Raw genomic sequence first — 14,225 nt, 5'->3', positions numbered from 1 at the left:
ATAATTTTCTCACTGGTACTGCTCTCAAATTATTGCTCCCTCTGCAATCCTTCTTTCAGGAAATAGTTATTTTCAAATTATTATTACCATTATTATCTTCACCATTATTGCTGCACCCTATGTGTGATGAGAAACGTTATGCTATACATCTGCTTCTATGCAGACCTAGATTCTCCAAACATATATAACAAGACAAGCTCTTACACCTGCACAGAGTTTTGATTAACCAAGAATTCCACCTTTTTGGTCCTTCTGCAATAATGTTTCAGAATATCAACACTTAGTAGTAGTAGTAGTAACAAATCTGTTATTACAAAATGTTTGATCAAGAGTGAACTACAGCATGATTTAAACTTCCTTAAGCTCTCAAATCAGAGAGAGATTCTTAAAATCCATGGTATTCCACTTAGCTGGTAAGATAAACCAGAAACAAACTCTAGGTATACTGACTGACATCTTACTTCTGTCAGTCACCTCTGAAGACAAAAGAACACAAAGGTCTTGTGACTCGACTGGAAATACTAACTACATTGTAGATGAATGCCTTTAGTTGTTTCATCTCAAGCTGTAGAAGAATATAACAGTTTGAGATCCTCCCTTACACTGTATGATTCTACCATTTTCTCCAGACATGTACATAAGTACATGACAACAGGAGGAACCACCTGCAACACTAAATATCCCAAACAGCACGGTAACAAGAAGTAAGTCTATCACCAACTCTTACCTCCTCTTGAGGATGGAAACAGAGCTAAAGGAAAGCCAGCTGAAGCTCAGTTCATATCGCTGAATCTGGAAGCAAGCCTAGAACTCAACCAGTTCTGCACTTGCTTCTACATTCATAATTCCAGCTATGATTAAAATGCCTAAATTCTTCTCATATCACAAAAGCAACTAATGAAAACTTTCATAGTAGTTTACAGCTACAGACAATAATAAATCAGTAAACCTGTAATACACTGATTTTCTTGGAGTATCTCTTTTAAAATCAACTATGATAGTGATAAACACATCATGAGAGTTGAGGCTTTGGAGTTTTTTCAGTAGCAGGACAATAACCCCAGTATTATGCAGAAACTGCCTGCAACAGCTTATACTCTTGGAAACTGAGTGACATTCATAGAATGCTCATGTGTTGACCTCAGCTAGAAAAATAATTTAAGACATTCAGTGCTGATGAGGAATCACCATCAGTCCCTCATGCAAATTCTCTTTCACAAATCTGACTCATGATGATTTACGGCGAGTCCCTCTGATTTGTGTTTTATTGCTACTAAGACAGTAATACATCCATCAGCAGTGTACTGCTCCACACCTTACTGCCACATTCAAAGATGACTGACATAATTTTTATTTATGTTTAGTTTCCTACTTCACTGACTCCCTTTCTTCTATATCATGTAAGAGAAATAAATCTTAACTCCTACTCTTCTCTAGACATCTTAATTTAGCAGCTGATACAGCTGATTGTTCCAATATTTGTGTTACAATGCTAAGCAATAGTGCCAAGTGACAGCTTGCCAAGAATAATAATGATGGGGTGGAGATCAGCATTTACACCTGCAGCTTCAGCACAGCAGTTATAAAATTATGTACAAAAGGTTAAAAATCAGAGTAGGGATATGTGGTATTAAAATCTTATGAATCGAACACACACGTTAACATGAGAGCATGCCCCCTGCACTATGAAGATACCAACACTCTCTTCTTACTGTATTTCAGCTCTAAAACTGCCTTTCATACAATATTGCCCAGGTTTTCTTCTGAACTGCTCCTCACTTCTTATTTAATGGTACCTTGTCAGAATGCACCACAAGATAACACAAATTATATTTTTCAAAGCCACCTCCATCAATGTACTTACCAAAGAATAATCCCTGATCTATTTTTTTTTTAAAACTCAGATGATTGACACAATTTCCTTGAATGTCACCAAAACTAGGAACTTGGACTGTCACAGACTTACCATGATCCAAATCCCATGGGTCTTCTATCATAATCAGGTAAGTCTGGAGCGATCTTGCATGCTTCTATGTTCAGGTATTTAAATATGTGAATTTTTCCCTTTATACAGATCTTTAAAAAAAATATGAAAAAAATTTCTGATTTGACAATACATTTTCAAAGTATACTACAGACATTTAAACTGTTGTTGAGAGTAAGAAATGAATACATTTACGTAAATCAATGCATCTTTTCTCATCTCTCTGTACTTCAGAGAAACAGATATAGTGGATCATCATGGGATGCCTGTGGTAGACAAATGAAAGCTGTCCTCCAAGTCCAGCTGGTCTGCATGCAAGTTTGTCAGCTGGATGCTGACATTTTATCATGCAAACAAGACACAAGCATTTACAAGTACTTGAATTTATACCCCTGGCATAGAACAGATGCATCCCACCCATGCCCAGCCTTGAATGGCAATGGCAGACAGGCAGAGCAAGCTTAAATTTGAAGTGAAAGAAGCCAGGAAGAGACATTGCCTTCAAAAGGGAGGCAAAACCCTACTGAAGCTACATGTCTCAGCAAGCACCACTCTTGACTCAGAAGCAGCAGCTCACAGTAGAACTCAAGGGCTTATACACCCACATTAAAAATCAAATTAGCCTCTAACCATACTGCAATTTCTATGTCACATAGCAGTTTGAGCAAAAGGAACCAACACACAGCAGCACTGAGGACTCAGTCAAAATTCTGACATTGGAGTAGCACAAGGAAAGTCTTGCCTAAGAGAACTTCTTTCCTGTGCTGAAAGCAGACATCTCCAGCTAATGTTAGTACAAAATGCTAACAAAAAGAATTCTTAGTAATATCCCATAGGAGAGACTACTAATACAGTAGAGAAAAAAAAAGTTATTTTTCAAGCTGTGCTATATATATAACAGTACTAGAGAACACAATTTGTATAAAATCCTTTTGCTCCTAAATAAAGTTAGTAATTCGGCTTTTCACTTCATTCTGCCCTTTTTAATTGAACTAGTCATCTGCAGTTTACCTGTGCAGGGGGTGACTGGAGAGGGTTGTTCTCTAACATGATGGTCTGGAGATGTCTGAGGTTCCTATAACAAACTGGTATTGTTGTTATTTTATTGCAGGAGAAATCTAATCGAATCAAAGGCAACTCAGCAAGCTCTGAAGATAAAAAATAAACACAATTCAGCAGATTTAAAAGCAAGAGTGTCAAAATGTCTTTTACAAAATCATTAAATACACTGCTTCTAGCTATAAGGGAAGAAAAAGACACTGAAAATAAAGAAATGCTTGAAGTTTCTGCTGTTAAAACTGACAGCCTTTATCTCACCTTCAGGTAAACGCACCAAATTATTTCTTCTGACATTTAGGTCCCGCAAGAATTCCAGGTTGCCAATCTGTGGAGGTATTGTCTGTATTTCATTACAGCTCACATCCTGACAAGCAATAGTGAAGAATGAATTAGTGGTTTTGACATTATCACCACTGACTGTTAAGCCTCTGCTAATTACAATATGTAATGTTTTATTTAGGGACTGAAAAAAAAAGACGGCTATTTAAATAACACCTCATATCCTTACACTCATTAAATCTCATTGCTGATGTGAAGCAATATTCTCATTTTAACTAAGGGGAAATAAAAGCTTTAAAAGATTAAACATTCAGATGGAGAAGTTTATTTCGAGTTCTCTCTTTCAAGTTATTCCATATTATTTGAGAGAGTGATACTCGCTAGATAAAAATTTTTTGTCAGAAACAAACACACCAACACCTCCAATTCCCTGCTTTCTAATGGAAGGTGAGCTGGATGACTTAGCTAAATCATCATGGTGCATCTGCTCTCCAGTACAAGGCATCTTTCATTTATATTTTTTTACAAAAACATGAGTTTTCTCTAACTCTTTCTTTAACTCTAATACAACTCTAACTTTCTTTAACCTGTAATACAAAATCAAAACAGAGCTGGAGATACTACAGCAGATAGAAATCTTCCTCAGCCTAAGAACAGTTCTAACTAGCTTGCTACTGCATAAACCTGAATGGTTTACAACCACAAAGCTGTCAACAGAATGAGGAACAGGATGTCGATCTTGCACATGTACACACAGTATCCTGGTTATTGTGGTCAGCTTAAAAAAAAGTGTTATTTCTGCTGAAGTACTTCCAAGACTAGTAAACACACCAGTTAAAAGACTGAACAGTAATATCTGAAAAATAACTGTATACTCACAAGTTCTGTCAGCTGTCTGAGCTGTCCAATTTCTTCAGGTATTGAAACCAACTTATTATTACTCACTATCAAAACCTTTAGTGGTAGACTACAGAGGTGTACTGGCAATGTTGAAAGCTGATTTCGACTTTTTGGACAGAAAGAAAACAAAATAATCACAACTCTAATGAGAAATCACCTCATACCTTAATGCAATGAAAGACACATGCAAAAAGCACACTCCCTTTAGATGATAACTCAGTTTTTATATAATTACTGTAAAAGTACTTCCATGAAGTCTTTATGATTTCATGCTTTAGTTATGTGTGAACAAAGTCTGAATATCAAATACCAAGCCTGATCCAGATGCTTTAATGTTGGGGAATATGATATTTTTATGTCAGTTCAGGTGCTTCTGACACGGCAACACCTTGTTGCAAATGAGTACGGTTGAAAAGAGTGCAAAAGCCTTTCTGATAAGTAGTACTGCAGGTCAGAGCATACAAAATGCCACAGAGAAAGCCATTATTTACTCAGTTAGAAATACACTTTAAATATTCAGTAAGTCACATCGATAAAGAATCTTGGTATGTTGGATTTCACTATTCCAAAACACAGTCTTGGACATTTCATAATAAAATGGTACTAAAGCAAGTACGGGATTATATGATTGGACTGTAACCTCCCATAAGAATCATTCAGAATTAGAAGGGATTATAAATGACAAAGACTCCCTTTAAAAATTAAACATAGCAAAGAGCAGTGACTGGATGATTACAAAGAAAATTATTAGGATCTTGACTAATGCTTTGATCAGGTGCTGACATTTACCAAAAAATATTCTGCTGTATTATTTCATGCCTGAAACTCCGGTTTCCCTACTATTAAAGAAAAAATAAAAACAAAAAAGAAAAAAAAGGTTCTGAGCAGTAGGTGAACCAACCAATAGCACTTCTTAAAAGGACTGGACCACACCTACTAGAGATCATAGCAATAGGAAGCCCATACTTGATTCATATCCTATTCATACAGTTCTCACCAATAAAATAGAAAATGAAGCTACATAAGTATACTAAATTGGCAAAAGTACAACACCAGAAGGAAATAGCTTATAATTTCTTAATTGATAAGACTGCCAATTTTTGACAAGGAACCTTCCATACCTCTTAAAAGGCCTTGTACAAATGGAGGATGCTGTACACAAGTTGAATTTCATGAACAGGCTAACTTGCAGCAATTAGTTTTTAATGCTAGAGATGCATTAATGCTTGAGAAAGATTTTGAAAAGCCACCAGTACAGAGAAGGTAAAGGGAAATTTCATAAGCCTTATTCAGCTTCCAAGGGTTGATTTGTAAAGACTATCCAAAAGCTCTATCCTTTCTTTTCAGTCTGCATGCCCCTATTTCACATGAAAACTACTGGAATTTATTTCCCGAATCCTTTAAATTGGAATTAGCTTTCTTCTTCATACTTCACTTCTACAAGCAGATGCTTAATCCTCATCTTCTCTGATCCACCTAAGTGAGTAAGACTGGTTCAGGCTGCTGTGAGTCAATGACATACAATAGAACAATGTGATGATTACACACCACATTAGACTTATAAACCTAGACTACTGATGCTAAAACAAAATTTCAAAGACAATTGTTACCTGATATTTAGAAATGTTAAAGACTGTAAATTCAAAACAGCCTCTGGGATGTATCGAATGCAGTTCTGGTACAAATTAAGACTCTCAAGGGATACAAAGTGACATGCCTCTGCTGGAAGCTCTGACAGTCTGTTCCGTGACAAATCTGAAGGGAGGGAAAAAAAACACTCAGTAAAGATCTCTTAAAACTTCATAAGGACATGTATTGTCTGTACATTCACAGTCACACAGTGGGAACAATTGGACAAGAACCAGTGTCACTGTCCTGCCTGCAAAATTTTATAGGATTACAAAGTGACTCCCATTTCACACATGAAATAAATAAAAATTCTTTAAAATCTTATATCCATAATGAGAAAGAGACAGATGCATCATTTCTTTCATAGTCATGCTTTCACATCCCCAACTGCCTTATTCTTAGAGGAAGCTCATTTAAGATGCTGAAAGCCCAGCTGTAAATCTGTTTCAGGACCAGATTATGGAGTTGCTATTGGGTTGGCAGTGAGGTAATGAAAAGAATCATCAGAAAGTACTTTTCTCCCAGTCCCCTGGCTGAGGTCCTGTCTGCAACACAGAAATCTCAGCTTCAAATCTGTAGTTGAAAATGCATACTTTATAAGGATACATACATATTTATAGGTGACAGTTCCAAGAGGGGAAATGTGAGGCACACCCCTTAGACAAGCCCTCCATACTCCAACCAAAGCACTTCCTCCTTCAGGGAGGCACCAGTTCAAGCCTCTGATCTCAACCAGGCAATGGAAGGATTTTCCATCAGGGGTCTTCCCAGCTGCAGAGAAATGTTCTGCTTGCTGTTAGCAGTAAGGATTGCTGTTTCTTTGTGATCATACATTCCTTGCTTGGTAAGACACAAACGTTTAACCAAAACTACTACCAAATGTTTGTATTTGAAGAATCACTATTTTTCCTGAGACAGATGCAATTACAAGTCTATACAAACACTCACCAGTATTATTCTTCAAGAGTAAAAGCTGCAATTGTGATAAATCATGCAGTTGGCAAAGGGTTAATTTTTCTTTCAAGATCAAGGAAAGCTCTCACTTATAAATGTCAAAGGACTGTTTTCACAAACACACACTAACAGCTTCCTAACACACCCACCTCTTAATTCTGACAGCTCTTAATGCACACCCCTCAGAGCATCTTATGTCAGCAGGGAGTACCTATAGAGATACTGCCTGTTTTCTTAAACTGACTTCACCTTTATGTTTTTAAGGGAGGGCAGACTGACTGTAAAATCCCACCTAACCTGAACTGATGTTGTGAAAGATTTAGAAAAATAAAACACAAACAAAAAAAAAGCAACCCAAATTTAATTGCTGTTTTTTTCATTTGGTTTGAATTTTTTAAATCTTTCCAGCTTGTATCAATCTCAAACATGACCTCAGCTTAAACTTGTCCAACATTTTAACATGAAATTTTCTGACCATCTCTAATAGTGGGAGCTGTATCTAGAATTGTTTTATTGCCTTATAACAGAAAGCAGATCTCTGCACCAATTTTCTACCTTAAGTGGAAGAGCACAATCTTTCCCCATCCACCTTTTTTTTTTTTTCTTCTAAGAGTGAAGAATATCTGCCCTTATAGATTGCTAAAGACAGATTCCAAAACCATCCTAATCTTCCCATATGCTAATCCAGATGGAACAGATAAAAGTGTCAAATGCAAAGACAGAACACTGTGATGGGTCCTGCTTTGGGCTACTGTCAAATCCTAAGTTTTCTTGCGAGTTGCTTGTTCCAGGCCCTTTGTATTGTCAGAGTTTGTGGGCAACTGATCAGAATGAAATATGACCAGTTATTCTGATCACCTCACCACACAAACCCACTATCCCTATGCCAGCAGAGAAAAATTATGGTGCTGGCAGCACAGTCCTTTGTTCTGATGGCAGAGGCTTTTTCTGAGCTGAAGCACTTGCGAAACTCCAGCCTAAGTGGAGAGAGCAAATGAATCAGACTGATCAAACGTTGTATAGGAATCCAGATAGTAAAGGAGACAATAAAATATCTGTGTACACCCTGCAGGGACACAGCATACACTCTCAAGGGAATTAATGCAGTGGACACTTAATTCACACAAGCAATCTCCCATAATACACCAGTCTGCCCTAGGGTTTCTTCCACTTTACTTCCGTAATTTAATTGTCATCAATGTTTTACTGAAAAGGACAGCAAGCTCCAAGCCTCCCCTGCTCCAAGCTGTATAGCTGTACCAGATTTAAAGCAGAGCAATAGTGCTAAAGCCATGCAACACTGTAATGTCCAAAACTCTGACATTACCAATGGGATCCCTCCTGTGCCAACATTGTTGTAAAATGTTAACAGGAGAAGAGTGATTTCCAAACAAATGTACTGTCCCAACAAAAATAAAAATTATGTATCCTGAAAAATTTCTAGTAAGTGCATCCAATCACAGTATTTTTAATCAGTGAAATTATCTGTGATACATGCAACTTGCCATAGTGTCGCATAGTACAGTTGTATGCTATGTAAGAAAGCAAGATTAATGCCAATTATTTCAGAAACAAGCAAAAGTAATTTAGAAAGAATACTTATCATCCAGACTGCCTAGATCTTTAAGTACCTATTTAGATTAAAAAATATTACAATGACACCAGTTCACCGATAAGATTTAAGTGTTTTTCTTACAGAGTGTGGAGGATGGAACAGAATTCCATGCAGCACACAGCTGTACTGGCAAAGTCTTTTTTAATACCACCCATATTATAAAAGCCATAGGATTCCCAAGTAATGTGCCACAGTTTCTGGCAGGAGAATCACAAAGAAAAAGTTTCTTTCAAGCCTGTCTTGGGTAGAAGTGATATATAATAAAATATAGTGTGAATCCTGAACCTGCAAATAAATGAAGAACTGCTTTTGGTTATTTGCAATCCCCACCCTTCCAGTGCTGCAAACATCCAACAATTTTTTAAATTTCACAAAGTCCAGAACACAGCATTCATAAAATTGGTGACATTTTTTATTTTGGCCAATTTATCTGGAACCCTCCCCCACCTCAGAAAGCAGACCTTAAATGGGACGAGAAAAGGCACAAGAGAGTACAGCAGCCATTGTGTGAAACAATTCAACAACTCCATCCTCTTCCCTACCTTCCTCCTAAAAATATCTGAATGAAAGGAATGGCTCTAACAAAACCAGGAGAGATGAAAAAAGCACTCCAGTGATTGGTTATATGTATTTACATAAATGCCACCCTGCAGCACAGCAATAGCTGGTGCTTTCCCAACAAAGATAGTGGGAATGAGGTAAAGAAAGAAAACCTAAGTTATTTTATTGAAAATATCTTGATTTATGAGATGCTTTTGCTGCTGTATCCATAAAATAACTGTTTAACAACAACAAGAAAAAAAAAGGTGTTTATTACAAATTACAGTACAAACTAAAATTTGTGCAAAAAAATCACAGTTTCTCAGAAAAATAACAGGATGTTGTGGTGAGATGTTTATTTTTTTTTATTTTACAAATATTGTACCACCAATTACGAAGGAATTGATAACTGTAAAATCAATCAAGGAATAATAAATTATGCAGATTTGCTTTTATATATGTGCAAAACCTTGCTGCCTGACATACCATAAAATGCAAGAAGCAAATGACTAATTTGCCCCCAAAGCAAAAATGCTGAATATCACTATAAATAAGCATATGAGTGAATATTACAATTTGAACTCAGATTGACTTGCTTGTGTTCAGATTTCATGGGATAAAATTACTGTTACCAGAAATCCGCTTTAAAAAAGGTTCTTCTAGCCTGCTAAAAAAGGATGTGTATCCTTGAAGGCAAGATCATGTGGAATTTTGGCAAAGGGGATGCATTCTTTGGAACTAAGCTCTTTGTGAAAGATAAAAAAACCAACAGTACAAATACAAAATGAAATCTCAGAGCAGAGTCAGGCCATCGACCTTTTCCATCTTAATTGGGATTCCACTCAGAAAGCCAGCAAATCCAATGCTAAATGCAACTACAGAATATACTTTACAGAATTTTACAGAATTTCAGAATAGTGTTTAAAGTTGCATCATTTGGCATTAAACACAAACTCTTCCTGTTCAAAGAAGAATGTTTCTCTAACATCAAACATTATCGGGTCGTGTTCACACTTCTTTAACTTAATCTGTCACACAAATTTTTCCTCCAAGGGAAAAATCACTGATGCATAAAGATGCACTGTTTAAGGGTACTTTAACCCTCTACAGATGCTATGAAGAGAAGGAGCTGCAGCTCAACTGCTGTTGGCACTCAGAGTAGCTGGGTGGTGGTGCAATTCCAGTTCATCACGAGAAGCTAACGTGATCAGTCCCAGTAGTCCTGCTGTGATGGGAATATGGCTTCAGCTCTCATTCCAATTAACTACGACGAGGGACAGTTCGAGGCCTGGCCTGTTCTACAAAGCTTTGTTGAATAAAATCTGCCCCTTCCCACCAGAGATCTGCGTGTGTTCCCCACACACATTGGAAATTCTTCTAATTTAATTTTAAAAACTGTGAACCAGCAATGCCTCCATTTTTGGCTGTCTCTTCAAAACCAAAAGTTGGCAACCCCGGTAACACCCGCTGGCAAAATGCTCGCGTAAGCGAGACTGGGACGTGACGCCAGCAGCTGTAAACTGTGGGCTTCCACCCATGATGCATCTCATGCCTCCTGGAACAGCCCAGTTGCAGCTGCCTGACATCAGCCATGGATGTGCTGCAGTGATGCAGCAATACCAATGTCTGTGAACTGATCCGAATCCTGATCATGACACCGGCTGTGAACTCACTGCCCTCAACTAGGACAACTCCTTTTGAAGGGCAAGAACATGTCCTGTTTTCCTTAGAACTAATAAGCATGGATTGTAACTTAAAAGGATACTCACAGTTTTCCTTCTATACCAAAGAAATCTAAGATATATTAACTTGCAGCTAACAGACAAAAACATATTTTCATATCAGTAATTAGCTAAGCCAATCAATGGCCAGGAGGTTGACAGCCAGTATAGTGGCAAAAGGAAAAATGCTGAGCGAACTGTTGTTAAGAGGACAAGTTACAGCTGTTCAAGAAGAAATACATTCAAAATCTGGAACTGTTAACAGATTTTTTTAGCATGCACAGAACTTAAAAGACCAGAAGCAAACTCCACAGTTTCACAATGATAAAAACCAAAACCGCAATCACCAGCTTTTCATGAAACACTGATGAGGATCCTTGAAGCAGTTGATGTAATATTGCAGATAGAGCAAGCTCACCTAGACAATTCATTTACAACTACTGCTCCAGAAGAGTCAGGCTGCTCCCTGGAAATCAACTGCTTAGGCTACAGGCATCTTTCAGATAAGGTCACTAAACATATCTTTTGAGAAACCTGATGCCATTTGATTGCTCTGTTACGACATTCTCCATCAACCCTATTAGAATGATTACTCACGTTTCCAAATGCATTTGAAGCACCACACTGTTACATAAACCTCAACTCCATTTTTTGGTCTCATTCTATTACACAAATAAATTAATGCATATTGAGCCTGGTTTTGTTAATTGATTTGTTTCACCTCCCAAACATTTCAAAACTTGAAATGGAAATCTGAGAAAAGCAGCGCTTGTGACGCTGCTGATTTTTTGGAAACACTCCCATAAAGCTATTAAAAGGAAAAAAATAAAATGAAAGCATAGCCCTAAGCAAATGAACTACTGATATTATTGTGCTGATTTTTCTTGCTCAAGAAACCTTGAATCATCATAAAAGAATACCTCTGTAATATAATACCGATGGTTTCTGTACTAAGTATCCAGCAATGTTTTCCTTTTTAAGCACTGAAAAACGTTGGCATACTCAGAGCTTCATTTCACACCTGGAGGATTTCCTGGCACAAATGGGGTGACTTCACCTCTTCCTGCCTGCTGTGATATAACACTAGCAATTTTGTCATACCCTAATTTAAAATAAACCTCAGAAATGTCAGCTCCTGACTCACCTTCTACCTGTCAGTCCTGTCAAACCTGAACTTTCCCCAAGTATTCTTTCCATGTATCCAAGATACGCTTCTTGCAAACCTATGAAGTGAAGGTGGCATTTCCTGAACCAAAATGAGGCTGTTCCTCCTTTGTTTTACCTAGGTAATGTACTGCTGGTGTGACAGCACCACTGCCCAAGCTGGGAGACCTGAGTAACAGGCATAAATAATGAAGGCTGTTTTCACCTACATTCTTTCTGCAGCATTGTAATGAACTACATCTTCCAATTTCTAGTTTCCATTTCCAGTATTTCACAAAGGAAAATTGGATTCAGACATGCAACCCATCCTTGATATGCTTATGACATTTCAATTCTCAGCAGATCCATTCTTGATACGTACGATCACATTTCTACTTAGCAGCAATACCAAAGGCACGAAACTTTTAACCATTTGGATGAACTAACATTTTGTTACCAAGCATCTCCAGCCCACTGTTCTTTGCAACAAGAACCAGCTATGATTTCTGCAGATACAGAAAAGCAAGGCAAAGCTTACTGGTTTCTTTCAAATGTCAACTTGATGGCGCTTACACCTGGAACACAAAATTACTTAGTGCCAAAATCTACTTCACCAACCTGGATAACATGCAAAACAAATTGAAAGATTACACTTTGCACTGAAATGACCCCTCTAGATTTCCTGTCTTATGTGTTAAAGGTTCACAGCCTGCTTTTAACCAAAGCTGCTTAACACTGTCCTTTAAAAAACCTGTTTCAAATCACTGCCAAATCATTGTCAAGTTTCAGATGTGTGGATCAAAGTTCCACATACGCTATTTCCTCTGGCTACACTTTTATTTTGGAACATTCAATACAAAGCTTCTTGCCAAAAGTTAAAAAAAAAAAACAACAAGAAAACCACTCACTTCTCTGAAGAATTCTCACAAATCCCTTGCTTGAAGCAATTTTAATAAGTCAGAACTATGACCCAAGCATTTACCTTCAACTCCCAAATTGCCAAATGAACCCTGGCTAGCTTGTTTGCTTTTTAACTCAGGAGTATTTTAAGAACAGTTACACAAGGGAGTTTTAGAGAATCTGGGTTGCAAGTTACTTGAACTCACTATTTTATATTTTTTTAGTAGTAGTAGTGAATTGACCCTTCAACTCTTCTCCATTAAGACATTACATACAAACAAGAATTGACTCAAGTATAACTCTCTTACTGAGGTCTAGTCTCTGCACTCACCATTCTCTATTAAAACTGGAAAAATCTGCACACAAAGACCTGTAAAATTTAATTATACTAAATAAGAGAACTCAGTCATACCTGGGATCAAAGAGGAAAAAAAGACTCTTAAGCACCAACTCCTATTTTAATGCATATTTGCTGTAGTTCAGCTTTCTCTTTTACACATAAATGAAAACCTCACAGGTGTCACCATAAAACACAAACATGTATTTTAAAGTCCTGCACTTAATGTACATCCTCTGACAAGAAAGCACATTCCCAGCAAGAGCACAATTTTCTCACTGGAGCAGACTGCCTGAGTACTGCAAGATCAGGATAAATATTCTAATCACTGTTAACAACTTGAAATACAATGACACTTCCTTTGTGAAATAATTTCATTTTCCTTTTGCAAGTAATAATTCTGATTTTTAAACTTTTAAAAAAACAGCACTCACAAAAAAACATTGGAAACTACAGAACACTGAACACTCTTATACAGTTGTTCTTGAGTGGTTACTGGAGGCAAGAGTGACAAGCTCCAGTCCCTGCTGCAAGGAACTAAGAACTCCCAGCATTCTGTCAGCTTCAGTTGATTTTCTACTGCTTGGCTCTAAAGCAGGAAATCCAATAGCCTAAATGAACTAAACTGCTATGTCACATATTACTTATTAATTCCATGTAGACCCTGGCTTCACAGTCAGCCACTCTAAGCCAGTGCAGGGAATGATTCCTTACTGGGAATGTGTTATTGTCCCTTCCCTTGTACCAGCGCTCCTGTTTGTGCAGCCACACAGCCAGTTGGGTCTCATTACTGAGAACAAATCCTGCAAAAAAACCCCAAAAAAACAAAGCCACAAAACAGCCTGAGACATGATTTGATTCATGCTGCAGTTGTGTAATATCTAACATCAATAAAAGGGTGGAGGAGAATGTGTGGCTGCATGCATAGTGAAGAAGGGAACCATGACTTTTGGCAGTAGCTGGGATTTGGACTAGCTGGTTAACAATAACCATGAAAGTGTCCTCCTTCACACCCACACTTCTAACAAAACACAGTTCTCTTCAGATTAGCAAATACAGGGTTGTGATCAAGCATTTATTCCCAAATTTTGCTCATTACAGATATGTACACACCATGACTTTTTAAGGATGGCACACTACGTAGGCTAAGCAAACCCTTCTGGA

General features: G+C 37.5%; 1 protein-coding gene across 20 annotated transcripts in view; it reads right to left on the bottom strand.

The window, feature by feature from the left end:
- The window catches only part of LRCH3 (leucine rich repeats and calponin homology domain containing 3), a 62,402-nt gene that overhangs the window by 31,672 nt on the left and 16,505 nt on the right, over positions 1-14,225 (bottom strand). For all 20 annotated transcript variants that reach the window (XM_071752415.1, XM_071752414.1, XM_071752411.1 and 17 more), the window contains exons 2-6: positions 5,833-5,977; positions 4,202-4,328; positions 3,302-3,407; positions 2,996-3,132; positions 1,967-2,076 (exon numbers count right to left, since the gene is read on the bottom strand). In XM_071752415.1, coding sequence (XP_071608516.1) covers positions 1,967-2,076; positions 2,996-3,132; positions 3,302-3,407; positions 4,202-4,328; positions 5,833-5,977 — 625 coding nt within the window. The remainder of the gene's footprint in view (positions 1-1,966; positions 2,077-2,995; positions 3,133-3,301; positions 3,408-4,201; positions 4,329-5,832; positions 5,978-14,225) is intronic.

This window comes from Heliangelus exortis, chromosome 9 (genome assembly GCF_036169615.1).
Source record: "Heliangelus exortis chromosome 9, bHelExo1.hap1, whole genome shotgun sequence".
NCBI lineage: Eukaryota > Metazoa > Chordata > Aves > Apodiformes > Trochilidae > Heliangelus > Heliangelus exortis.
The sequence above is the reverse complement of the archived record's forward strand: the minus strand, read 5'-3'. Positions and strand labels throughout refer to the sequence as shown.